The sequence below is a fragment of the Eutrema salsugineum genome, unplaced genomic scaffold (genome assembly GCF_000478725.1).
Source record: "Eutrema salsugineum unplaced genomic scaffold, Eutsalg1_0 scaffold_3, whole genome shotgun sequence".
Lineage (NCBI taxonomy): Eukaryota > Viridiplantae > Streptophyta > Magnoliopsida > Brassicales > Brassicaceae > Eutrema > Eutrema salsugineum.
The window spans coordinates 7,466,823-7,489,396 of NW_006256756.1; the positions used below are offsets into that span (position 1 = coordinate 7,466,823).

At 38.3% G+C, this 22,574-nt stretch overlaps 6 protein-coding genes across 7 annotated transcripts; 4 read left to right on the forward strand and 2 right to left on the reverse strand.

The window, feature by feature from the left end:
• Positions 1 to 134: 134 nt before the first annotated feature.
• On the reverse strand, positions 135 to 1,628 carry LOC18015097 (cytochrome c-2). The gene is made up of 3 exons (XM_006397046.2): positions 1,362 to 1,628; positions 985 to 1,118; positions 135 to 474 (listed from the first exon to the last, which is right to left on the reverse strand). The coding sequence occupies exons 1-3, from the start codon at positions 1,471 to 1,473 to the stop codon at positions 382 to 384; spliced, it is 339 nt and encodes a 112-aa protein (XP_006397109.1). The 5' UTR covers positions 1,474 to 1,628; the 3' UTR covers positions 135 to 381.
• A 363-nt stretch (positions 1,629 to 1,991) lies between these two features.
• Positions 1,992 to 5,421, forward strand: LOC18015182 (putative esterase/lipase HI_0193). The gene is made up of 13 exons (XM_006397047.2): positions 1,992 to 2,484; positions 2,586 to 2,720; positions 2,859 to 2,885; positions 3,020 to 3,110; positions 3,352 to 3,395; positions 3,485 to 3,583; positions 3,668 to 3,725; positions 3,813 to 3,865; positions 3,949 to 4,050; positions 4,476 to 4,541; positions 4,671 to 4,783; positions 4,884 to 5,055; positions 5,155 to 5,421. Exons 1-13 carry the CDS (start codon positions 2,368 to 2,370, stop codon positions 5,221 to 5,223), a joined length of 1,146 nt encoding a protein of 381 aa, XP_006397110.1. The 5' UTR covers positions 1,992 to 2,367; the 3' UTR covers positions 5,224 to 5,421.
• LOC18015183 (11-beta-hydroxysteroid dehydrogenase-like 5) lies at positions 5,381 to 7,883 on the reverse strand. Its single transcript, XM_006397048.2, has 6 exons — positions 7,605 to 7,883; positions 6,771 to 6,963; positions 6,510 to 6,595; positions 6,294 to 6,425; positions 6,045 to 6,209; positions 5,381 to 5,958 (listed from the first exon to the last, which is right to left on the reverse strand). Exons 1-6 carry the CDS (start codon positions 7,791 to 7,793, stop codon positions 5,518 to 5,520), a joined length of 1,206 nt encoding a protein of 401 aa, XP_006397111.1. The 5' UTR covers positions 7,794 to 7,883; the 3' UTR covers positions 5,381 to 5,517.
• Positions 7,884 to 8,539: 656 nt separating this feature from the next.
• LOC18015198 (F-box/kelch-repeat protein SKIP6) lies at positions 8,540 to 9,718 on the forward strand. The gene has a single exon (XM_006397049.2). It carries the CDS (start codon positions 8,540 to 8,542, stop codon positions 9,716 to 9,718), a length of 1,179 nt encoding a protein of 392 aa, XP_006397112.2.
• Positions 9,719 to 11,695: 1,977 nt separating this feature from the next.
• LOC112085337 lies at positions 11,696 to 12,208 on the forward strand. Its single transcript, XM_024154543.1, has one exon. The coding sequence runs from the start codon at positions 11,696 to 11,698 to the stop codon at positions 12,206 to 12,208; it is 513 nt and encodes a 170-aa protein (XP_024010311.1).
• Positions 12,209 to 18,665: 6,457 nt separating this feature from the next.
• On the forward strand, positions 18,666 to 22,527 carry LOC18014918 (probable serine/threonine-protein kinase At1g09600). Of its 2 annotated transcripts, none has more exons than XM_024154226.1 (8): positions 18,666 to 18,837; positions 19,578 to 20,228; positions 20,348 to 20,632; positions 20,723 to 21,040; positions 21,128 to 21,355; positions 21,449 to 21,549; positions 21,648 to 22,005; positions 22,093 to 22,527. In XM_024154226.1, exons 2-8 carry the CDS (start codon positions 19,740 to 19,742, stop codon positions 22,258 to 22,260), a joined length of 1,947 nt encoding a protein of 648 aa, XP_024009994.1. In that variant the 5' UTR covers positions 18,666 to 18,837; positions 19,578 to 19,739; the 3' UTR covers positions 22,261 to 22,527. The 2 variants fall into 2 exon arrangements, with proteins under 2 accessions (XP_024009994.1, XP_024009995.1); XM_024154227.1 differs by having other exon boundaries at positions 19,584 to 20,228.
• Positions 22,528 to 22,574: the final 47 nt, after the last annotated feature.

Here is a 22,574-nt window from a genome sequence, read left to right on the forward strand (position 1 = left end):
AAGGACACAACTCAATCACACAATTAGCCATGTACGCAAAGTAATTATATATATTTGGGCGTTAGTTCCAGACTTGCCGTAATGTATACATATTTCTAAATATGGACAATTTTTGTCTTCTAGAATCTGCTTTGTAAACAAAAGTAGGCAAGTTGGATAAAATTCTCATAAATATTCGTGGTGGAGATTGGGTTCTGCACATCAAAAACGAATATTCGACTTTATAAGAGGCAACTCGCCTCATCAACCAAGTGTAAAAAAAAGAGCATATAGAAAACCAGTTCATGACCACAATATTTTTCGGGTCTGATTTATTTTATCTGTTTAAAAAAATGAACGGGAATAGAGGCTGCATGTATGTCCGAGCGAGCGTTGTCTTGTCTATGCAGTACCTTCCTTCAAATAAGCGATGAGATCAGCACGATCTTGTGGCTTTTTCAGTCCAGGAAACACCATTTTCGTCCCAGGAATGTACTGTGCAACAAGGAAAGAAAACCCACATACGTCAGCATCGTTTTCCAATAAGAAAGAAATCTAATTCTCTTTTAAATCAGCTCAATAAGAAACGACCCACAGATTTACAGAGTATGAAGCGACGACTCAGTATTAAACATACAACATCTTCTATAACCTTATGGATTCAGTCTAGAGACTAGCTAAACAAGAATGTAATTATAAATTTTTGAACAAGCAATAGGAAAAATGAAAAATTTCAATGAGGAATCCCTGTAATTGATAGTCAAATTTCATAAAGAAGGAGACTTTGCAAAACAAAAGCATGAGGAGAGCAAGAAAATTAGGTTTGTAAATAATCCAGAACATTCAACAGAAAGATAATTGAATGTATCACACTACAAATTGCATCTTTCATTTTTTTTTTAACAAATAGTCTCTAAAATTCAGCAGCATGGAAAATGCAGCATCAGTCAATCACCAGAACAATAAGGTTTCAAATCAATTGAGCATAAAATATGGGAAAAATACCTTCTTGGGGTTCAACAAGTAATCGTAGAGAGTCTTCTCCTCCCACATAACAGCCATGTTTTTGTTAGCAGCAGAGTAAGAATATCCCGGAGTTGTTCCAGATTGCCTCCCAAACAATCCATTCAAGTTTGGTCCTGTATCATCAAAAATCCAAAAATTCAATACAATTACGCATGGAGAACACAACAAATCAAGACGCAACGCATATAGGAAATCAAAACGTTCAATCGATTCAGCGAAGGTGAGACATTACAGATTCGATAGATCCAGACCAGAACAAACGTAAATCGATGAAATGAAACAGAAAACATTTAGATCTAAAAGCAAAATCCGACATCGGAGAATCCAGAAGGTGAGAAAGAGAGAATGAACCGGACCTTGTTTGTGACCGGCACCTTTATCGACGGTGTGGCACTGCGCACACTTGGTTCTGAAGATCTTCTCTCCGGCCTTAGGGTTTCCAGGAGGTGCTTCATCGAACGACGCCATTTGATCGAGGACGAAAAATCAGAACAAACGGTGGCTTTTTGACGGTTTCTTTTTTTTGAAAGACTCTTCCGTATGTGAAAACGGGAATTGTTCAAAAAGAAGCTTCGAGGAAGAAGAAGAAGAGGAGGTGGCGGCGTGAGCGAGCCACAGGCCACACGTTTATTCCTGGGTCCACGTGGCGTTTTTGTACTGGTTGATTTTGAGTCGGTTGACAATTTTATTCCTTTTTCAGTATTTTATTTCTTTTAAGAATCCGCTTTTTAGAAGTGGGTTTTGGTTGCTGCTCAAAAAAGAAAAAAGAAGTGGGTTTTTGTCTTGGGCTCAAATTTGAGTATGCAAGCCCAAATTTGAGTTTTAGCGGTTTTGGCCGGTTTTAGTGGTTTAAAGTTTTTATTTTACTCAACCCGAACTTGGCTATACAATTCTCGGTTAGACCGGTCCGGCTTTCAAAACATTGTTTGCAAGGAACGCGTTTGGGTTTTTGGAAAAATGAAGGAAACGACAGAATGTGAGTTGTTGTTAGGTAGGTGGGAGGCTGGACCGACCACGCCAAGTGGATCGATCAACGTCTACGTGAAAGCCGACATAAGGGGTAAATGTGTCATTTTGTGCCTGTCTCTAACCTGAGAGATTCTCCAGAAAACTGAACGTACGGCGGAGGAGAGAAGCCAGGCGACGGAGAAAACAAAAAAAATCCATAATAAGGGGGAGAAAGAAGAAAGAAAGCACATTGCTTTCGTTTTCTCCGCTTCTTAAACTTCTTAATCCTTCTCCGTCTTGTCTCTTCCCTTTCGCTCCATTCCTCGATCCGTGAAAAAGGATCAGGAATCTTCAAAAATTCGTTGTTTTTTTTCAATTCAGACGGTGTGCAAATACAGACATTGATCTGTCGAAATGCCGACGGTCTCGTACTCCACGGCGAGCTCTAGTGGCGGATGTAGATTTATGTTTCAATCAGCTTTACCAGCGATCAATTCTCCTAATTTCATCAGAATTAGGACACATTTTCAGGTTTGTTAACTTCTCCTTCTCTATTTGTCATTCTCTGTAGCATTAAACAGTTAAAGTCCCTAACTTTTTCTGGATTTTTCATATTTTCTCTTACTTAAAAGAGTGACAGATTATGTATGCATCGTTTGGCATTGGTAAATGGAGACCGTAAAGCGAGAGGAACAACTGTACGTATGGCTTTAGTCGATGAGAGGCTAACAACAAGCCAAAATTTTACTGAGCCTCCTCGGATCCTGGTACGTGGTTTGATTTGTGATACAAATAGTTTGATTCTTTAGTGTTAAAAATCTGTACTTTAGTTCTTTAATCTTGCTGCAAGTCATGTGAATTTCTGGCCTCTACTGATTGATTATCTTGTGCTATTTGTTTTGCAGGCGTACGATCTTGTTCAAGGTGCACTTGTAAGTTATCTGAGAGTATAATCTTGATTCTAGACTGAAAATGCTGGATTTTTCCATGTCCACTGAGACAATAGAAGCTACCATCAAGTTTGAGACATTCTCTATGTTTTTGGACTGATTATGGACTGACGCAGGTGAAATGGAGATGGAAGGAGGACAAGTCTGTTCCAGATACACCTACTGCTGTTCTCCTACACGGAATTCTAGGGAGCGGGAAAAACTGGGGTCGGTATCTGGGAATTGCTTGTGAAATCGTTATAAGATTGTGCTGCACTTAACATGTTACACCAGTACGGTCATTCTTGAAATCTCTTTACATGCCTGTTAGAGGCAAGCAAAGAGATCAGTTTAGTCATATATTTGTCCCGGTTCTTGTTTGTTCTAACTTTCGGTTTGGTTGTATGGTGTGGAAACTGGAAACATTTCTAACTAACCAAACCTATTTTTTTGTTTTCTTGGTTCTTAGGCACTTTTGCTCGAAGATTAGCTCATGAGTTCCCAACTTGGCAGGTATGTGTTTGGCCAAATTCAATAAACTGTGCACACACACTTATTGGCTTCCAATAACTAATCTGCTCCTGTTAATTCAATCTTCACAGTTTCTCTTGGTAGACCTGCGTTGTCATGGGGATTCAGCGTCTCTGAAAAAGAGAGGTCCACACTCTGTTGCTTCAACGGCTTCTGATGTTCTTAAACTTGTAAGTTTCAGTACACACGTTATTCGATTAGTCATGAAATATCACTTCTCTGATACTCATCTTTCTGTATTGTGTCGTTCTTAGGTTGGTCAGTTGAGATTAACACCTCGGGTCCTTGTTGGTCACAGCTTTGGAGGGAAAGGTGAGTTTAATGTATTTGTAAAAATTTCTTCATTTAGATTATTTACTCAGATGTGTAAAGATCAATCTTTTCTTATGATCTGTGTAGTTGTTTTGAGCATGGTGGAACAAGCAGCTAAGCCTCTTCCACGACCAGTCCGAGTAAGTGGTTTTTTTATATTTGTAATATCCTTATGACCCTTGGTAGAGTTTATGTTAATTTTCCGGAATTGTATCCATTACAGGCTTGGGTATTGGATGCTACTCCTGGAAAAGTTCGTGCAGGAGGAGATGGAGAGGATCATCCACGAGAGCTTATATCATTTCTACGTACATTGCCAAAAGTGGTGAGTTACGATATGTATCTGTCTTTTGGCCTCTCATCATCGAAGCTTTGGACATCTGAGTTTCTATATCATACGAGATGCCGTTTATAAGTTGAGAATTGATTATCTTAGGAGAGTTGAACAACTACAGATGTGTTCATGAGAACGTACTTTTGTCAATTTATAGTTCAACATTGATATATCTTGTTCTTGTTTAGAATTCGTACTGTCAAAATTTTAGAATTCTTGTTCCAGTTGAGAGACTTTATAACAGATTAATAAGCTAATAGAATTTGCTAGACGTTACTAGAATTTTCAAACTGTTGATTACTTTAATTGATTATTTGCAATAAGCAGTTTGAACCACCTAGAGGGTCATAGAAGTCAGAAGAACACAAAGATCTAGAAAATATATGCTTATGAACATCTTTTGTGTTTGGTTTAAGGTCTCATCAAAGCGCGAGGTTCTAAACGCTCTTATCAAAGAAGGGTTTTCCAATGATGTTGCACAGGTATAATAACATCCATTCACTCACCAGATTCTATCATCTATTAAACTAACTTTCAGACCGTTGGTTGATTCTGCTGATACTTGTTGAATTGCAACAACCTTGATGTCTCTAAAATATATTCTTGTGCAGTGGGTCATTACCAATCTCAGACCTACTGGACCATCGTGCTCGAGCTTCTCGTGGACGTTTGACTTGGACGGGATCTCCCAACTTTATCAGTCCTACGAAGACACAAATCTATGGTAATCTGTTCTGCTAAACCTCCCTTTGTTTAGTGGACCAAACTTGTATAATTGTATGATACTTGATCTAATTATACTCAAAACTTCTTGGCAAAAAAAGGAACTTTGTTGAGAATCTTCCAAGAGGAGTACATGTGAATTTTCTAAAAGCCGAAAGAAGCTTGCACCGTTGGGCCTTAGAGGACCTCCAACGAATCCACGCCGCTGAAGAGCTCGCCTCTGAAGAAGGAGGCGGCGTAGAAATGCATGTCCTGGAAGACGCTGGCCACTGGGTAAAATTAACTAACACCTCTGCTTCTACATTGCTTCATCTTTGTTTTTCTCTGTATCATCTATAGTACCCAACACATAAACGGGTTGTGTCCTTTCAGGTTCACACGGATAACCCGGATGGTCTCTTCAGGATCTTGTCATCTTCTTTCCAGTTTCTCAGAGCCTAGATGTGCAAAACGCTCTAGGTTCTGCTCTTTTTCTCTGTTTAATACTTGTGGAGAAGCTACGTCTAAAATCACATTTTGACAGATACAATATCATGTATATCAACATTGTGTCCGTGTAATGTTTTGGGTGACATAAGTAACAAATAACATCACATAGCTGTATCATCCGGCATTATTCATGATTCTATGTCCTTTACATTGCTTTTTTGTTCACTTAATCACAGAAGTTCCAAAGCTCAAGTTCACTCTACACACTACACACTAGACCTCACCTCTTGATTCTCCATTCAGTTTCTATTGCAACTCTTGGATATTAAACCGAGGTGGGCTTGCGGTATACCGAGGTGGGCTTGCGGCGTAATGAGGTGGACTTGCGGTATACCGAGGTGGGCTTGCGGTGTAGTGAGGCGGGCTTGCGGTATACCGTGGTGGGCTTGCGGTGTAATGAGGTGGACTTCCGGTAACCCGAGGTGTGCCTCCTTCAAGCATAAGTTTCATTTCTGAAGAAGACTCGTCCACGGGCATAGCTGGCCCGACCCCAACAAGGGAGCTTCTACGTGAACCCTCACTAGACAGTAACAGCTTGAATGTCCATCTCAGCACATTGGGCGTGAAGACTCTATAGAGAAGAAACACGTCGTACCAGTTTGGGAACTTCACGTACGCGTCTCCTCTGCAAGCTCCAGCCACAATCATCTTTGCAAATTCCTCTATCGGTCCACCGTTTGCAGATACCTATAGATCAAATGAAAGTTAAGTATAAGGGACAATGATTAGGTTCAGTCAAATCACAAGTGTGTGGTTTGATAATTAAGCCTTACTTCTCTTTCTTCCTTCCATTGCATCTCAGCACCTTCTTCTAACATGAACTTTCCTCTACTCATCTCACTCCCTATCCATCCGTGAGTCGCGATAGTTATCCCTACCTCTTCATTTAGCTCAAATCTCAGCGTCTCATAGAAGTTGACCAATGCTGCTTTTGCAGCCTATACACAATGATAACATTCTAAGTCAAACAGAAGAATTTCAGATCAAGCTGTATAAAGAACTGTAAATGGTTAAGTACTAACGGAATAAAGACTCATCCGAGGTAGAGGCAACCAATTCTCGACCGATGCATTCACCACTATACGTCCATTGGTCTTTTGAAGGTATGGCAATGCTACATACGTCGGATAAACATTCCCCCAGAAGTTTATATCCTGCTCAAGAATCTCAATCTCTCAATGAATGCACAATACTCAAAACCGGAAGATATAGAGATCAAGAAAGCATTTTAGTCTTACCAGCAAATGCGGAAACACAGTTGTGTCACTCACTTCGTCGAAGTAAAATGTGTGTCCAAGACTCACTGTATTCACTAGGTGATCCACTGTGTTGAATTCACAACATTTTCAGTTAAAATTGCTTAACTAGCTATCAAAACATTAAACTATTACAGTATTACCTGGCCTACACGTTAACCTATCCCTAAGCATTCAATGATAAAACGATTTTATCCGATTAAAGCTATGAAACTACTGCGAAAACTGCGATAGGTTGAGTACCACGGCCGTAGTAGTTGACGGCTTGGGTGATGAAACGGCGGCAATCATCTTCTTTGATGACATCAGCAGCGATGATGATGACGTGGTTGGCTCCAATTATTCTTGCCTTATTGCTCACAACTCTCAGTCTCTGCTCTCTCCTCGCCACCAACACCAAATTCGCTCCTCTCTTTGCATATTCATACGCTATTTGCTGCGTTTTCATCTCATTAAAAAGATCGTAAGCATCCATGCAAAACCTCATAATATTTGTTTTTCTCTTTCTATAATCGCATCGGATCTTATTTTTGTTATATAACACTTGAGTTCGAATAATTAATCAACCATCACTTCTTTCTTTTTTTATTAAAAACTTTGATTAAAAAAGTTTGATTTTAACATTAAACACAACTTTTTAAATCTTTTTTCAGTTGAAATAATCATAAACGCAAAACCGCAAAAAACCATTTTCTGTAAAAAGTTAACAAATCAACAACATACTCTAATAATACAATACCATCTTGTGGAATCAATATAGAGAATATAGTATATGGTCTTTAATATTACATATTAGAGTAAGCTCAAGGATGCATGATTTGGACTGAATCAATCTATAAGCCGATCAATGATTGCAGGAGAGTAAAAATTTGTGGAAATTATTATGGAGAATATTTTATCCATAGTTGGTCATTTGAACATTTTAAATGGCAAGAAAATCCGGTAATTTATAGGTCTATAGATTAGTCCTTGGATGATTTTGATCTATATAAGTCTCCTATTTTTTTTTTCAACAACATAAATGCATAAAACGGTTCAGAACACTGTTTTATTTGATCTATTCATAATTTTGAGTACCTCTCCAATGGCGGAGGAAGCTCCGGTGATGACAACAACTTTATCCTCCATGTCTTCGGTAGCAAAATAAGAGTTGTAAAGCCGTTCGGAGAAGCTGATGAAACACAATAATGGCCATGAGAAGGCCATCACCACCATTGTCGCCGGAGGCGCCACCAGATTCATCACCGAGTTCAATAGATCCACCATTTTTTTTTGTTTTTCCCTTTCTCTCTTTACTTCGAAAATAATATATAAGAGGATTTTCTTTGGGATCAGGCTATGAAAACGAAGAAGAAAGATAAAAGTGAAGGCAACTGCATAAAATGAGGTTTTATATTTTTGTTTTTTGGATAAGGAAAAAAAAAAGGATTTTGGGGCAAGTTTTGACATATAGTGATGGATGATGAACAACATGGCTGCATGCAAGGGAGTTACAGAGCCACGTGCTTGTTCCTATGACATCTTTAAGTTTTAAAGTTACTTCATATTAAGCTCCAAGCATCCATTTCCAGTTTCCGGTTTAATCCGGTTATTTTGGTTTGTTTTGCATCTGGATTTTTAAAAAGTGTGAATGTTCGACAATAACTCGAATACAATTAATTATCTTTTTTGTAAAATTTAGGGAAATTAATATATAATTTTAATTTTGTAAATAAAATTATCTAATTTCATTGTGTTGTGTGATCTAACATTTTAATTTCTGGAAGAGTTTTGTTTGTTCGCTTTCTTTCGTTTTTGTGATCCATTTTGGAAAAGTTATTCACAATCCTTATCAGTCAAATCCATTCTTTTTTCCTGATCTTTAGAATAATTATTTCCTTTTTTTTGTTCGCAACTAATTTTTCCTTTTACTTGCCCTATAATATTGCCTTTTTCCTACCATCTTCGACTATTGTATATAAATAAACAAATTAGTTGTACAATTAATTTTAAGATATTATTACACAATCCAGATGAGTTCGTGTCAGGATCCTCTTACAGAAAGCCCTAGCGCGAGAAAGGAACTTGATCCCCCCTCCGATGATCAACTGGAATTGAGCAAGAACAAGACGAATGTGTCTCGCTTATGTTCGTTACCAGATGATGTAGCTATGAGCTGCATGGCTCATGTGTCGAGGTTGGACCTCGCTGCCTTAGCTATCGCCTCAAAGCCACATCGGTCTCTAATAGTGTCCCCTGAGTTCGGCAACTTGAGATGGAAGATGGGTAGCGTCGAGCCAAATATATACTTATTATTGCACTTCTTTCCAGATCCAAGCCCTCACTGGTTCATCCTCCACCCCACGAAACGTCGACTGAAACGTCTTTATATGAACTTGTATCCAACTCCTGTATCAGGATCTTCTTTCGTGGAGACGCAAAACGGCTTCTTAGTTATCGGTGGACTCATGAACGGCAAACCCACTTCGGATGTAACGTTTTTCTGTTGTGCCGACCACACAGTGTACCCCGTTCAGCCCATGAAGATGGCTCGATGCGGAGCATCGGCAAGCTTGATAGACAGGAAGGTATACGTGTTTGGAGGGTGCTGGGATGTCGCTGATTCATTAAACTGGGCAGAGGTGTTCGATCTCAGGACCTCAACTTGGGAGTTCTTGTTTGTGTCTACGCCCAAGATGCCCTTCGAGATCCGACAAAGTGTGGTGATAGACGAGAAGGAGGTTTACGCGGTGGATAAAGATGGTCAAGACTTCTCATTCTCACCAAGTAATAAACCTATGTTTGTGGAAAACGGTAAAACAGATTCTAAGCCAGGATACAGAAACGATTGGTGTTTGATTGGGAATGTCTTGTTCTGCCACGGTACTGGTGGGAAAATATTGTGGTGTTTGCCAAAAGAGTTCGATTGGAAGGAAGTCAAGGGTTTGGAAAAGCTGCAATATTATATCCCTTGGGGTTATGATATCAGCAAACTATGCATCAACTCTGCCGAGAATAAGATTGTCATTTTCTGGAAAGCTCGGCCTCAAGGTCCTGAGATTATGGAGCTTCGGTCTGCCGAGATTTCCGTGGGGGAACGCCGAGGACCCGAGGAATGGGAGGTTTGGGGGAAGATTGAGTGGATTGGTGCTGTACTCTCAGAGTCATGTGTCGGCCTTAAATTGTTATATGCTGGTCCAGCCTATGCCTGAAATTCTCAGTACTTGTTTAAACGGTTTAAATCACACACTGACACACATATTTATAAAAGCTGTGTTTAGGTATCAAGTCTTTTAGCTTTGAAGATAACTATTAACTAGCATAGATTGCAACATATTGTTGATATTTTGGCTGATCAGGTTTTGCTTCACATTCACTTTATCTCTCTGTATATCTTTCCATTCTTCCTGATTTTGCTATGTTCTTATCGACAAAAGTGGAAGAAGTCATGTGACTATTGCCTATTGGATTCTTCATCTCATCTCTTTGCATAATATATCATATATACATTTTGCATAATCTGCATAACCCCATAGCTTACCGTTGCTAGACGAAAGTTGTGAAGAATTAGTAATTGCTTATCTTTGAGTTCATGTTGAATTTCTTTCATTGCTTATCTATAAAAATCTTATACGTAATATAATTTACGTGGATATATGAACCGACTTCTCAAACTATGTGGAATTGGGTTGAATCATTTTATGTGGTGCGTGTTTTAGGTAATACTAGATTCTAAACCCATGCATCTGCATGAGAATATTTTTTATTGTTTAACGAATTTTGTAATATAATTTGTGTTTTTGAGTTTAGATATAATTATTTTTATAAATATATTTTCTAATAAGTAAAAATATTGATTTTTGTGTTTAGATATATTTTTATAGTATTAAAATTAATTATGATTATAAAAATATAATTTTAACCCATCCGCTAATATTAATTCAAAATGAACTATTATAAAAACATAATTCTAACTTTTCCGTTCATATTACCGTATAATATAAATATTTGTTAAAAGTTTGAGATGTATTAACAGTATTATTTAGCATTATAGTTTTCTAAAATTTAATCAACAAATGGAGTGTACAACTGGTTTTTCAAACCACATTATAGTGTATGCAATAATTTTTAATTTTTATGTTTTGATTTTGTATGAAAAATATATTTTCGATATACATGTATTATTCAAAATTAGTGATTTTAGTTACCAAAATATTTTTAACCCGATATTTTATATATTTTTTTTAGTTCTATGAATTTTAAAAAATATTTTTTTAATATTTAAATTATCCATTTGAATTTTACCTATTATTTTAGTATTAATTTGTAAATAAATCATAATCGTAAATATATTATATAAACAACATAAATATCATATCATTTACATCATTATAAATATTTTACATTTCAAATATGACCATTATTTTTCATATGTGAATTATTTTGATTTTTCAAAAAATTTAGATATTTTTGATAAAAATGTTTAATAGTATAGAAATTATTTAAATTAGAATATTTAAATCAAATCTAAATTAATATCTGATTTATTATTTTTAATCAAATCAAATCTAAATTACCTATATTTAAGGAAATCTAAAAATATTTAAATTAATAACTAATTTTCGAAATTAAATATAAATAATTATTAAAATTATTTTTAAACACTTCAAAAAAAAATTAGGAGTGTTTGGAAGCAAGTACTAAATGTGCTTCTGTTTTAATATAATAGATTTATGTTTAGCAAAAAAAAATAACCCTTGTTACAAAAAAAATATATTTTTTTTTGCAACATATAGGATTTTGCCTATTGAAACCACTTTAAAAACACTACAAGAAAGGAAAAAAACCTAACGTTCTTCATTAAAAAAAAGGGAAAATTCCATAAAAAATCATTAACTTATTTTCAATAAGCTAATAAAATCCTCAACTTTATGATTACCCAGAAAAAAACTTCAAGTATTTTTTCTGCCCACAAAAAATCCTCTTATGTTAACCGTGTGACCATTTTAAAATGGTTGGGTTACAAAAGTTAACGGTACTAATAACGGTGTTTAGATTTTCGGATTATCTGTTAACTATCTAACCATAGTTAAAACACGATTTAGTTCATAAAATCCCCAAATGCTCTAAACCCTAATTTCGTATCCCATTTACGTTCTCTCTCTCCGATTTTCCATCGATTTGTAGTGATGAATCAAAGCCAAAGCTCCGGTTCAGCATCGAACGCAATAAGCGGAGGATTCATGGGCGAATTGAAGTGTCACTGTGGGAAGGAGTCGGTGGTTAAGAAGGCTTGGACGGATGATAATCCGGGGAGAAGATTCTATGGTTGTGGAGATCGAAATTGGAAGTCCTGCAACTTCTTCAGATGGTTCGATGTTGAGAAGCCTCATGGATGGCAGAAGAAAGCATTGGTGGAAGCTCGAGACACGATTCGGGACCTATTACAGGAGCTGAAAAAGCTGAGAGCTTTGGTCGGAGAAGATGGTGAAGTAATGGCTTCTGCCGGCGAGCAGATAGAGTCACGAGCCGATAATGCGGAGAATTCGGAGGTATGGATCGAACTGACTAACGAGAACAAGGCTCTGAAGGAAGAACTTGCATTGAGCGTGGAAAAGGAGAAACTTTGTCGACAATTTGTGGTCATTTCGTGGGTGGGATTTGTGTGTGTGACTGCAATAATTTGCAATGCTTTCAAGTAAATTCTAATGATTTTAAGTTTGGTTGAAGTTTGGTTGTAATGTAGTTCGGTTGAAGTTTGGATATTGGTCTTTGTAATGCTTTGTTTGGTTTAGATATTTGGTAATGGTTGTAGTGTTTTGTTGGTGAAAAATGATGGTGATCCAAACCTATTTAGTTGCTTAATGTTCTCTATTCTCTCAGATAACAAAGAAACATCATCAATAGCAAATGAAAACACAATGATAAAGCTTGAACACAAAAATACCAAAACCAAACAAAACAAATGCCATAACACCAAACACCATACCCAAGTATTCTTCCCTGAACTGTTTAGACACCAAAAACAATAACAAGCAAAAGAAAAGCAACTACTTGCGTGCACTTGGTCCTTGTGATGAGCTTCCACCGACCTCTCTTGCATTTTGACCAAAGCATTCAAATACCCGATTTGTATAAGGGCACATGAAGACACCTACACCTCTTGGGACTGTCACATTCTTACGGGCTTGTCCTCTTCCAGGAGGTCGACCACGGCGGCCACGTCCACGGCTAGGAGGTGCTGTAGAAGAAGATGAAGCTGCTGTTGCTGGTGCAGGTGCAGTTGAGGGAGCCACGGTGGAGGACTGTGATTGAGGTGTAGATAGTGGAACAGAAGGCTGTGACTGAGGTGTAGTAGTGGTGCGTTTTTTCCTTGGCCGAGGATTAGATACACCATCCTATGACAAAATATGAGATTGTCAAAACCAAACAAGAACATCTTACAAAATGTATTATAGAGGGAAGAGATACACTTACATCTATCTTCCGAGGTCTTCCACGCTTGCGAGTTGGTCCTTGAACCACAAAAGTCAGATTTTTGCAACCCAGCTTGTTATGTCCCACCTGCTTGCAGTTTCCACATGTCATTCTTCTGCCATGTCTGGTGACTCGGTTTGGCTTGGAAGGAGACTCATGTGCAGCTTTGATCCTCTTTTTCTTAGGTCTTCCTGGCATCTTCCTGAAACCGGGAACTCCAATTGGTTCCTTGTGAGTCTTCTCCCAATATAGCTCTCCATTAACAGGCTTTATGTTTTCTTGGTAGGTTGCTATCCAAACTTCAGTCTTGTAGTAGTTATCAACATGGCTGCAATACAAGGGTTGTGAAAATAAAACCGGATCAACTCAAAGCAAAAACATAAACACGGTAAAAAGATAAAATGGTTGTAACACATACTTTTCTGGTTGTTGGTGGTTTTCGTTGATAACTCTTATGGCGTGTGAACATGGAATGCCAGTCAGGTCCCAATCTCTGCAAACACAATGACGAAGACGAAGAGATACCTCATAGCTGCAACCATACAACAAAACCTCAAACAAATTGTCTGAACTAGTAAGTACAGAACAATCCTTGCTATCCTCTCTATTTGCTTCTAATATATCGCCGATCTTGTGTGGAAAAGCCATTATGCATGCCTTAGCTTTCTTAAACCTGCGTGCAATACGAGTCATAGCCTGCCTCCTTATTTTCTCCAGCATATTTATCAGAGGCAGCTCTCTTGCTCCTTTGATTGTCCTATTGAAGCTTTCGGACAAGCTGTTGCACACATTAGCAGACCTTGCATTTCCACTGAAGAAAGCAAGACACCAAGTCTTCGGTTCCTTAGCTAGCAAATCGGCATGTGCTGCTGGATCGTGTGCTTTGAGCTCATCCATGCGCATTTGGTATTCTCCCACTGATTTGCTGTATGCCACATTCCAGAAAAAAGGCTTGTAATCCACATCACTGTACTTCTTTTTCCAGTTCCCATAGACATGCTTTGCACAATTTCTATGCTCAGCATTCGGAAGAACAGTAGCAAGAGCATTCGCCTTGCTTTTCTGCATTTGAATATTGAAACTGAGACCTTGTACCTATGCATTAGCTCGTCTTTAATGTCAGAACTCCTTATTTCTGGTCGTCTTCTTGCTTCTTCTTTGAAAAGCTTCGCAATAGTGCCTTGTTTCAGCATCCTTACTCTTCCCGTGGGCAAATGACAATGTTTATCTTCGAAGACTTTGACCATCCACTTCCGTATAGGCTTCTCCATCGCACAATATATTCTCCAATTGAATTTCTTGTGTGTGCATATGGCTGCATACCTTTGAGAGTTCCACTTATTCAACTTCACATCATATTGGGTTTTTAAAACATACCTCAGAAGTTGATCCTTGAACTCTTCACCATTGTTAAAGGTTTGCATCAGCCATAAGTATGGGGGCTGATTATAATCAGCCTTACTCTTTCCTTTAAACCTCCTTCCACGATCATCTGTGTTCTTCCAATTAGCCCATTCTTCATCAGTGTCTTCCGGAGAATCTGGGTATTCACCTTCTCGCCTTTGTTTCTCACCTTCAATATCACTATCCACAGCTTCGTCATCTGCATTATTCTGAGTAGGTGCACCACGAACTACAGGAGGAGGCTCATTTTCGAGTGCAGCAAACATATTGTCAAACCGTGGGTCAGGAGCTCCTTCGCCTAAGATCTGATTCTCATCTTCAGATGGTACTCCACTCGCTTCTTCTCTAAATTCCACTATTGCACCTTCTTCACGTCTCTGTTCTTCTTCCTTTTCTTCCTCCCTGTTTTCAACATCACTTTCATCACTTTCAGACTCTCTCTCCTCGTCATCGCTACTGTTACTGTTCTCATCATCGCCATTCTCACCATCGTCATCCTCCTCTCTATCCTCTTCGTCGTTCTCTTCCTCTATATCCTCTTCATCACTTTCATCGTTTTCAGTAGCATCAATAGGACCACCAGTAGTTCTCGACTCAACATCATCCCGCGATGGAATCCCACTATGTCCAATGTAGATGTGAACCTCTCCACATTCATTTGCTTCCGCCGCCATCTTCATAAGCTCCCGATCCTTATCCTCGTACACACATCTTAGCTTCGACATATCCTCAGAAGGTAGTCTGTACCATAATTTCACCACATCGCTCGTAGCTTCAGGATTTGAACTGAAGTCTTCGAAAATGGAGAAAGTGAGCAAATCGGGATCTACCACCATATCAGGTTCTGTCAATCCTCCTTTATAGCACCACTGGTCTCCTTCCTTTGACATTGACCCTCCATAGTGGATGTGGAGCTTGAGCTTGTCGTCGCCGTTACTACACGAACACAGACATTTCTATTAGAAAATTACGACGCAAAATTTAAACTACATTAACAAAATGGGATCGATAAACAACTCGATTTAGTGCAGATTATACCTCATGTCTCTGGATTTTCCTTCAATTCAGTCTCATGATCTCGATTTAGGGTTCATATGTAAATTTGGGGATTTTAGGGTTTGCTTCTAATTTGGGAATTTTTGTTCGATTTGGGGAATTATGTTCGATTTGGGGTTTTTGATCGAATACTCGGGTTTACTTTAATCGGGTTTAAGAATCGGGTTTGGGTTGTTTAACTAATGCTAAACCACGAATAGTGACCATAGTTAGTTTCCTAACGTCGCTCTAATTTCCGTTTACTGTAGTTTCGTATACGATGTAAACTTAGTATACGGTTAACATATGAGGATTTTTTGTGGGCAGAAAAAATACTTGAAGTTTTTTTCTGGGTAGTCAAAAAGTTGAGGATTTTATTAGCTTATCGAAATTAAGTTAATGATTTTTTTTGGAATTTTCCCTAAAAAAAAATGATTCAGACCGCATCAAATTATAAAGGGAAAACACCTTTTAAAAACCCGACGTATATAACATATACTATAAAAATACCTGAATTTTCATTGTCCGAAAAATACCTAACGTTCTTTTGACTACCATTTTAATACCCAAACATTTAAAAATCGAAGTTTCATCCATCGACTAAACAGAATCTGTTAAGCACCGTTTAATCTTTAATCCTCCACGTGTTTTATTCCAGTCGAAAAGACCATTGTTACCCTTAAAATCGATTTTATCCTTTTTAAGTTCTTCCCCAATTTGAAGAACCCTAATTCTATTCTCTCATCTATCGATTTCTTTTGATTTCTTCACACTCAGAATGGAAAACCCAGTCTCATCTGCAAGCTCTTTCAACCCGACCTATGCCCAGATGGAAGGTCTCCTTTGTCATTGCAAGCAACCGACAGATGATAATCCTAGAAGAAAATTTTTCAAGTGTAATACACATGGTTTCTTCATCTGGGCTGACAAAGAAAAACCAGACGGATGGCAAAAGGTAAGCTTAACAGAGGCTAGAGATCAGATCCGCTGTCAAAAAGAAGAAATTAAGGAGCTTAAAGCATCTCTTCAAGCGGTCACTCACCAAATTAGGATCGGAGCAGTGGTTGATTCAACCGTCGGCAACTCTGAGATGTTTGAAAAACTCGCAGAAGAAAAGAAGATTCTGGAATTTGAAGCTATGGCTTTGAAAGAGAGAGAGAGAAACTGCTAATTCATTGTCATCTCTTGGGGAGGATTCATTGTTGTCACAAGCATGATTCTTACAATGGTGAAGAACTAATTCTTACAATGTTTCAAGCTATGGTCTTGGTTGAATTGGAATTTTTTCTTGTTCTTACTAAGTTGTAGTTGTGTTTTCTTTCTTTCCTTGCTTAGTTGTGACTGTTGTTCTAAGAATGAACTTATGTTTTATAGATTGTTGTTGTCGTTTTGTGTTCTTAATTGGTGGTTTGGTTTGTTTGAATTGCCGGTTGTCTAGCACAAGATGATAATAGACAGATGTCACTGCAAGGATTATGATGGTGAGCTGAAGTGTAGTAATGATGTGAGTACAAAGATTGTGACTCTGCCTCGTGCTGATGGTAAGTTTGTTTTTGACAAATTCTACATAATCTTTGATAAGCTTAGGGCTAGCTGGAAGCGGTGTTGTCGACCAATTATAGGGCTTGATGGAGCTTTCATGAAATGGGAGCTCAAAGGTGAGATTCTCGCAGCTGTTGGCCGAGACGCAGATAACATGATTTTTCCTTTTGCTTGGGCTATAGTTAGAGTCGAGGATAATGAGTTTTGGGCTTGGTTTGTTGGTAAATTGAAGGCAGAGTTGGATTTAGGATTGGGCAATGGATTGAGTATCATTTCAGACAAACAAAAGGGATTGATTAATGCTGTTGCTGATCTCCTTCCCGAAAGCTGAACACAGAAATTGTGCTAGACAACCGGCAATTCAAACAAACCAAACCACCAATTAAGAACACAAAATGACAACAACAATCCATAAAACATAAGTTCATTTTTAGAACAACAATCACAGCTTAGCAAGGAAAGAAAGAAACCACAACTACAACTTAGTAAGAACAAAAAAAATTCCAATTCAACCAAGACCATAGCTTGAAACATTGTAAGAATTAGTTCTTCACCATTGTAAGAATCATGCCTGTGACAACAATGAATCCTCCCCAAGAGATGACAATGAATTAGCAGTTTCTCCCTCTCTTTCAAAGCCATAGCTTCAAATTCCAGAATCTTCTTCTCTTCTGCGAGTTTTTCAAACATCTCAGAGTTGCCGACGGTTGAATCAACCACTGCTCCAGTCCTAATTTGGTTAGTGACCGCTTGAAGAGATGCTTTAAGCTCCTTGATTTCTTCTTTTTGACAGCGGATCTGATCTCTAGCCTTTGTTAAGCTTACCTTTTGCCATCTGTCTGGTTTTTCTTTGTCAGCCCAGATGAAGAAACCATGTGTATTACACTTGAAAAATCTTCTTCCAAGATTATCATCTGTCCATGATTTTACCATGACTGTCGGTTGCTTGCAGTGACAAAGATCTTTCATCTGGGCGTAGGTCGGGTTGAAAGAGCTTGCAGATAAGACTGAGTTATCCATTCTAAGTGTGAAAAAATATAAAAAATCGATAGATGAGAGAATATAATTAGGGTTCTTCAAATTGGGGAAGAACTTAAGAAGGATAAAATCGATTTTATAGCAATGGTCTTTTCGACTTGAATAAAACACGTGGAAGACTAAAGATTAAACGGTGCTTAACAGATTCTGTTTAGTGATTTATTGAGCTTAAGTTGAGGGATGAAACTTTCGATTTTTGAATGTTTGAATATTAAAGTGGTAGTCAAAAGAACGTTAGGTATTTTTTGAGCAACGAAAATAGTTCAGGTATTTTTATAACAAATGTTATAAACGACTGGTTTTTAAAAGGTTTTTTCATGAATATTTGATTATCGTTGTTTTTTCAACTTGGTCAAAGAACAATCAATGTGTTGATATCAATATTATTATGTTAGTCTCTTAAAATGAAGTTATTCTAATGCAACATGAGTTTATTTTTTAATAAGTTTGTCGATGTTCTGGTCAATACAGAGATTGTTATCAGCTAGTGGGAGACTTGAACTTAGAAGAGTCTTAGGATAATGTTACTCTATGCTTAGATGAGCATAGAGCTAGTAGGACCCACGATCTCCGACAGTAAAGATCTTACGTGGGTCATTGTCCTAACAACAAAAACAACAACAGCAAATAACTTCAACTTTTTTAATTGGCCGGTGCGTCTTCCCTTATCCGGATTGAAGATTAGGTTTAGAGTTATCTGCCACCCGGCGAATGATCGGCGAACCAATATCAGCCTGGCGGTGGTGATATGGACAGTCCTTCTCTCGGCGAACTGTAATCGGCTCATCATCGTTTTCTGGTTTAGCCGGTTATCTTTCTTTCGATTTCAACGATTGTAAGCCATTATCAACTTTCCCGGTTTCGGGTTGATCAACATAATATTACTTTGAAAAAAAGACAAAAATAAAATTAATTTTCATTTTACTTTTTGGAAGAATTGCGATAATAACAAGAGTCGAATAACCTTACTTACATCATTTTCCTTAATTTATTTTGAAATATTTACCTCCTGCAAATTCGTTTAAGCTATCTCTTAACAATTTGAGAGAGAAGAAACTAGAAAGAGCCAAATATAGAAACAAGCAAAAAAGAAAAAGAAAAGAAGCTAGATTTTGAGCTGTCTTCTACACAGAATCTAGGGCTTCTCCTAATTTCCCGCGAAAAAAAGCCATCTCTCCTGATCCTAAGAAATTCCATTTTCGGAATTAACAACTTTCTGTTCGTCATTTTCTCTCTCCTGATTTTCCGTTATCGACGAACAGTTTGCTGCAACGTTTTGTCCATCTTGCAGTGAGATAACGGAAAAAAAAAACCAAAATTGAGCTTTTTTTGTTGTTGTAGGGTTCTTCTCATCCTCATCTCTTGTTTCTTGAATCACAAGTCTCCTTCTCTGTGATTTTTATTTTATTTTTTATTTCCTTATTGTATTTGTTTTCTTTGCTACTCCTTGATTCCTTTCTCTGCCACATTTTTCCCTCAACTTTACATACTTTTAGGTTCTAAAAGATCTTCCTATAAGATCAAAGATCAAAGATCCCTGATTGAAGAAACTCAATTGCATAACTTTTCTTGAAGGAGAAGAAACAAAGATCAAATCTTGATCATCCTCTGTTTTCCATCTGATGAACCTGAGATATCCTGGGTTTGATACTTGGGGATCATTCAGAAGAAGATTCTGTTCTTGATGCGGATAGGCGACAAACCACAAAGATTGTGAATCAGCCTGATCAGAGTATTATGGGCTGCATTTGCTCAAAAGGAACCGCAGAAGAAGAAGTCAACGTTCAACCTGAGAAACAAAACGAGAACTGGTACAAAACGTCCTCATCAGTTCAATTGATTGCACCTACAAACTCCAAGAAAGAGGATTTTTCACACAAATCCGTGGAAGGAAGCTCTGGTGGACGCAGAGCCGATGGATTAGCACATAAACCATCCTCTCGAGGCAGCGGATTGATTGTTCCTATAGATGATAGTGATGGTAAAACGGTAATTGTAGAGAGACCCACAAGGTCTCACCGGAGATGTTTAACTACAGATATTGGGACAGGAGGAGGAGGGTTCCAAATGTTTCATCAGCCGAGCAATGTCATCACAAGTGTCCCACACAGCCCTGAGGCCGAGCTCATTGCAGCTGGATGGCCTTCTTGGTTAACCTCTGTTGCAGGTGAAGCCATCAAGGGTTGGGTTCCTAGGCCTGCAGAGTCCTTTGAGAAGCTTGAAAAAGTTAGTTTCTTGATTGCTTTATGTTTCTATAGCACTGTCACTGTTACCTCCAAACCTTAGTTCTGTCTGAGATCATTTCTCGGTTTGATCATTAATGCGAAAAAAAATGTATTTTTCAGATTGGACAAGGGACATACAGTAGTGTGTACAGAGCTAGGGATCTTGAGACCGGCAAAACAGTAGCTATGAAGAAGGTCAGGTTCGTCAATATGGATCCTGAAAGCGTGAGATTCATGGCCAGGGAAATCAACATCTTGCGGAAACTAGACCATCCAAACGTTATGAAGCTCGAGTGTCTTGTGACCTCAAAACTCTCTGGTAGCTTGTACCTTGTGTTTGAGTACATGGAGCATGATCTTTCGGGTCTCGCTCTTAGACCCGGTGTGAAATTCACTGAATCACAGGTATGTTTAATGCTTTGATTACAGAGAAAAAACAAGGAGTCAATGGACTAACATGGAGACAAATCTTTTGTTTCTTGTTGCTTCTTGCAGATCAAATGTTACATGAAACAGCTTCTTAGTGGGCTTGAACACTGCCACAGCCGTGGAATCCTCCACCGCGACATAAAGGGTTCAAATCTCTTGGTAAACAATGATGGAGTCCTCAAGATTGGAGATTTTGGTCTGGCGAATTTCTATCATCCAGATCAAGATCAACCCTTGACGAGCCGTGTAGTAACCTTGTGGTACAGGGCACCTGAGCTTCTACTTGGAGCTACAGAGTATGGAGCCGGCATAGATCTGTGGAGTGTTGGTTGCATTCTCACAGAACTGTTTCTAGGGAAACCAATCATGCCTGGAAGAACAGAGGTAGATTCATCATTTCTTTGAATCCGTAGCCATTCAGCTTAAATTTATCGGTTCAAGCATATATGTATCTTTGACAATGTCTCTTAGGTGGAGCAAATGCATAAGATCTTCAAGTTGTGTGGTTCACCATCTGATGATTACTGGAAAAAGAAAAAGCTACCACTTGCGACGAGTTTCAAGCCACAACAACCTTATAAGCGTGTTCTTCTAGAGACATTCAAGAGTTTGCCATCTTCTGCTCTAGCTCTTGTTGATAAGCTTTTATCCTTAGAACCAGAGAAGCGAGGCTCAACTTCATCGACCCTAAACAGCAAGGTATAGTATTATAGCCTTTTGTTTCTTCACCAAGCAGTTCTTGATTCACCTCATGAATCCGAACTCAATATTTTTTTCTTTCTTTTTTTCTAGTTCTTCACAACGGAACCACTCCCTTGCGATGTATCAAGTTTGCCAAAATATCCTCCAAGCAAGGAGCTTGATGCAAAGGTCCGTGATGAAGAAGCAAGAAGGTATGTGAGAAAAGGTTCCTTATGTCCATATTCTTCCACTAGACAACCACAAAATGATTCATGTAAAGTTCCTAAGCACACGTTGTTCATAAATTCAGGAAACGAGCCGAAACTGTGAAGGGACGTGGACCTGAATCTGTGAGAAGGGGTTCAAGAGACTTCAAGAGTACTGTCACAACACCAGAGTTCATTGCTTCAGGGCAGTCAAAAGTAATCAATCCTCAAGAAGACAGTAGAACCGGCTTGAGGGGAGAGACAGGAAGATGCGACAGAGATAAAGGCTTCTCTCATACCAATTCAATGATTCATCCAAGTATAACAGCAACATGGAGTAAGAATGAGAGCTCTAGAAATAATGTAGTAGAGCTAAAGGCTACAAGATCTAGCAACGTGCCAATGACTGGGAGATACTTGTCTCCTTCACATAAAGATGATGCAGCCGTAGAACCCACAGCGGTAATAAAAATCACTAGGAACATATTAATTAGCTCTAGTTTTTTTTAACCCTTTTAGATTAAGATGTTTTTGCTCATGGGGTCTCAGACATATATACGCAAGAAGAACAGAATGCACTATTCTGGTCCATTGATGCCTCCTGGTGGAAACATTGAGGACATTCTGAAAGAGCATGAGAGGCAAATCCAAGAGGCTGTAAGGAAATCACGGCTTGAGAAATCTGCAACAAAGAAAAACCACAGAACAGGTGCATAATTGGAAAACATGGCAGAACCTGCGATTTAACACCAAAAACAAGAAAAAACATCACCTGCACTGGACGAAGAACGAAGGAAGATTGACCATGGATATCGATTTGAAGCTGCAGCAGCGACTATTCTTCCGCAACTTTTTTAGCAGGCCATTGCCACATCTATGCTTGTGCTAGTAAAGATCTGTTATTTATATGTGGTCATTTGTACATGGAAACTCTTGTTGTTTTCTCTCTCACTCACATTTTCTTGTGGTTTGGGGAAGCAAATAAGTGTGTATATTTTAGCAATCCTGTTTAGTTGTGCAAATCAATCTGT

Bases quoted from the DNA above. Each gene is read 5' to 3' on its own strand.
- LOC112085337 (XM_024154543.1), top strand. From the start codon at position 11,696: ATGAATCAAAGCCAAAGCTCCGGTTCAGCATCGAACGCAATAAGCGGA.
- LOC18015182 (XM_006397047.2), top strand. From the start codon at position 2,368: ATGCCGACGGTCTCGTACTCCACGGCGAGCTCTAGTGGCGGATGTAGA. The intron at 2,721-2,858 runs GTACGTGGTTTG...TTTGTTTTGCAG, and splicing joins CTGAGCCTCCTCGGATCCTG to GCGTACGATCTTGTTCAAGG. The intron at 4,051-4,475 runs GTGAGTTACGAT...GTTTGGTTTAAG, and splicing joins TACGTACATTGCCAAAAGTG to GTCTCATCAAAGCGCGAGGT.
- LOC18015183 (XM_006397048.2), bottom strand. From the start codon at position 7,793: ATGGTGGATCTATTGAACTCGGTGATGAATCTGGTGGCGCCTCCGGCG. The intron at 6,426-6,509 runs GTAAGACTAAAA...ATTCTTGAGCAG, and splicing joins CTGTGTTTCCGCATTTGCTG to GATATAAACTTCTGGGGGAA. The intron at 6,210-6,293 runs GTTAGTACTTAA...CATTGTGTATAG, and splicing joins CTCGGATGAGTCTTTATTCC to GCTGCAAAAGCAGCATTGGT.
- LOC18014918 (XM_024154226.1), top strand. From the start codon at position 19,740: ATGGGCTGCATTTGCTCAAAAGGAACCGCAGAAGAAGAAGTCAACGTT. The intron at 20,229-20,347 runs GTTAGTTTCTTG...TGTATTTTTCAG, and splicing joins CCTTTGAGAAGCTTGAAAAA to ATTGGACAAGGGACATACAG. The intron at 21,041-21,127 runs GTAGATTCATCA...AATGTCTCTTAG, and splicing joins TCATGCCTGGAAGAACAGAG to GTGGAGCAAATGCATAAGAT.
- LOC18015097 (XM_006397046.2), bottom strand. From the start codon at position 1,473: ATGGCGTCGTTCGATGAAGCACCTCCTGGAAACCCTAAGGCCGGAGAG. The intron at 1,119-1,361 runs GTCCGGTTCATT...TTGATGATACAG, and splicing joins AGGTGCCGGTCACAAACAAG to GACCAAACTTGAATGGATTG. The intron at 475-984 runs GTATTTTTCCCA...CTTGTTGCACAG, and splicing joins ACTTGTTGAACCCCAAGAAG to TACATTCCTGGGACGAAAAT.
- LOC18015198 (XM_006397049.2), top strand. From the start codon at position 8,540: ATGAGTTCGTGTCAGGATCCTCTTACAGAAAGCCCTAGCGCGAGAAAG.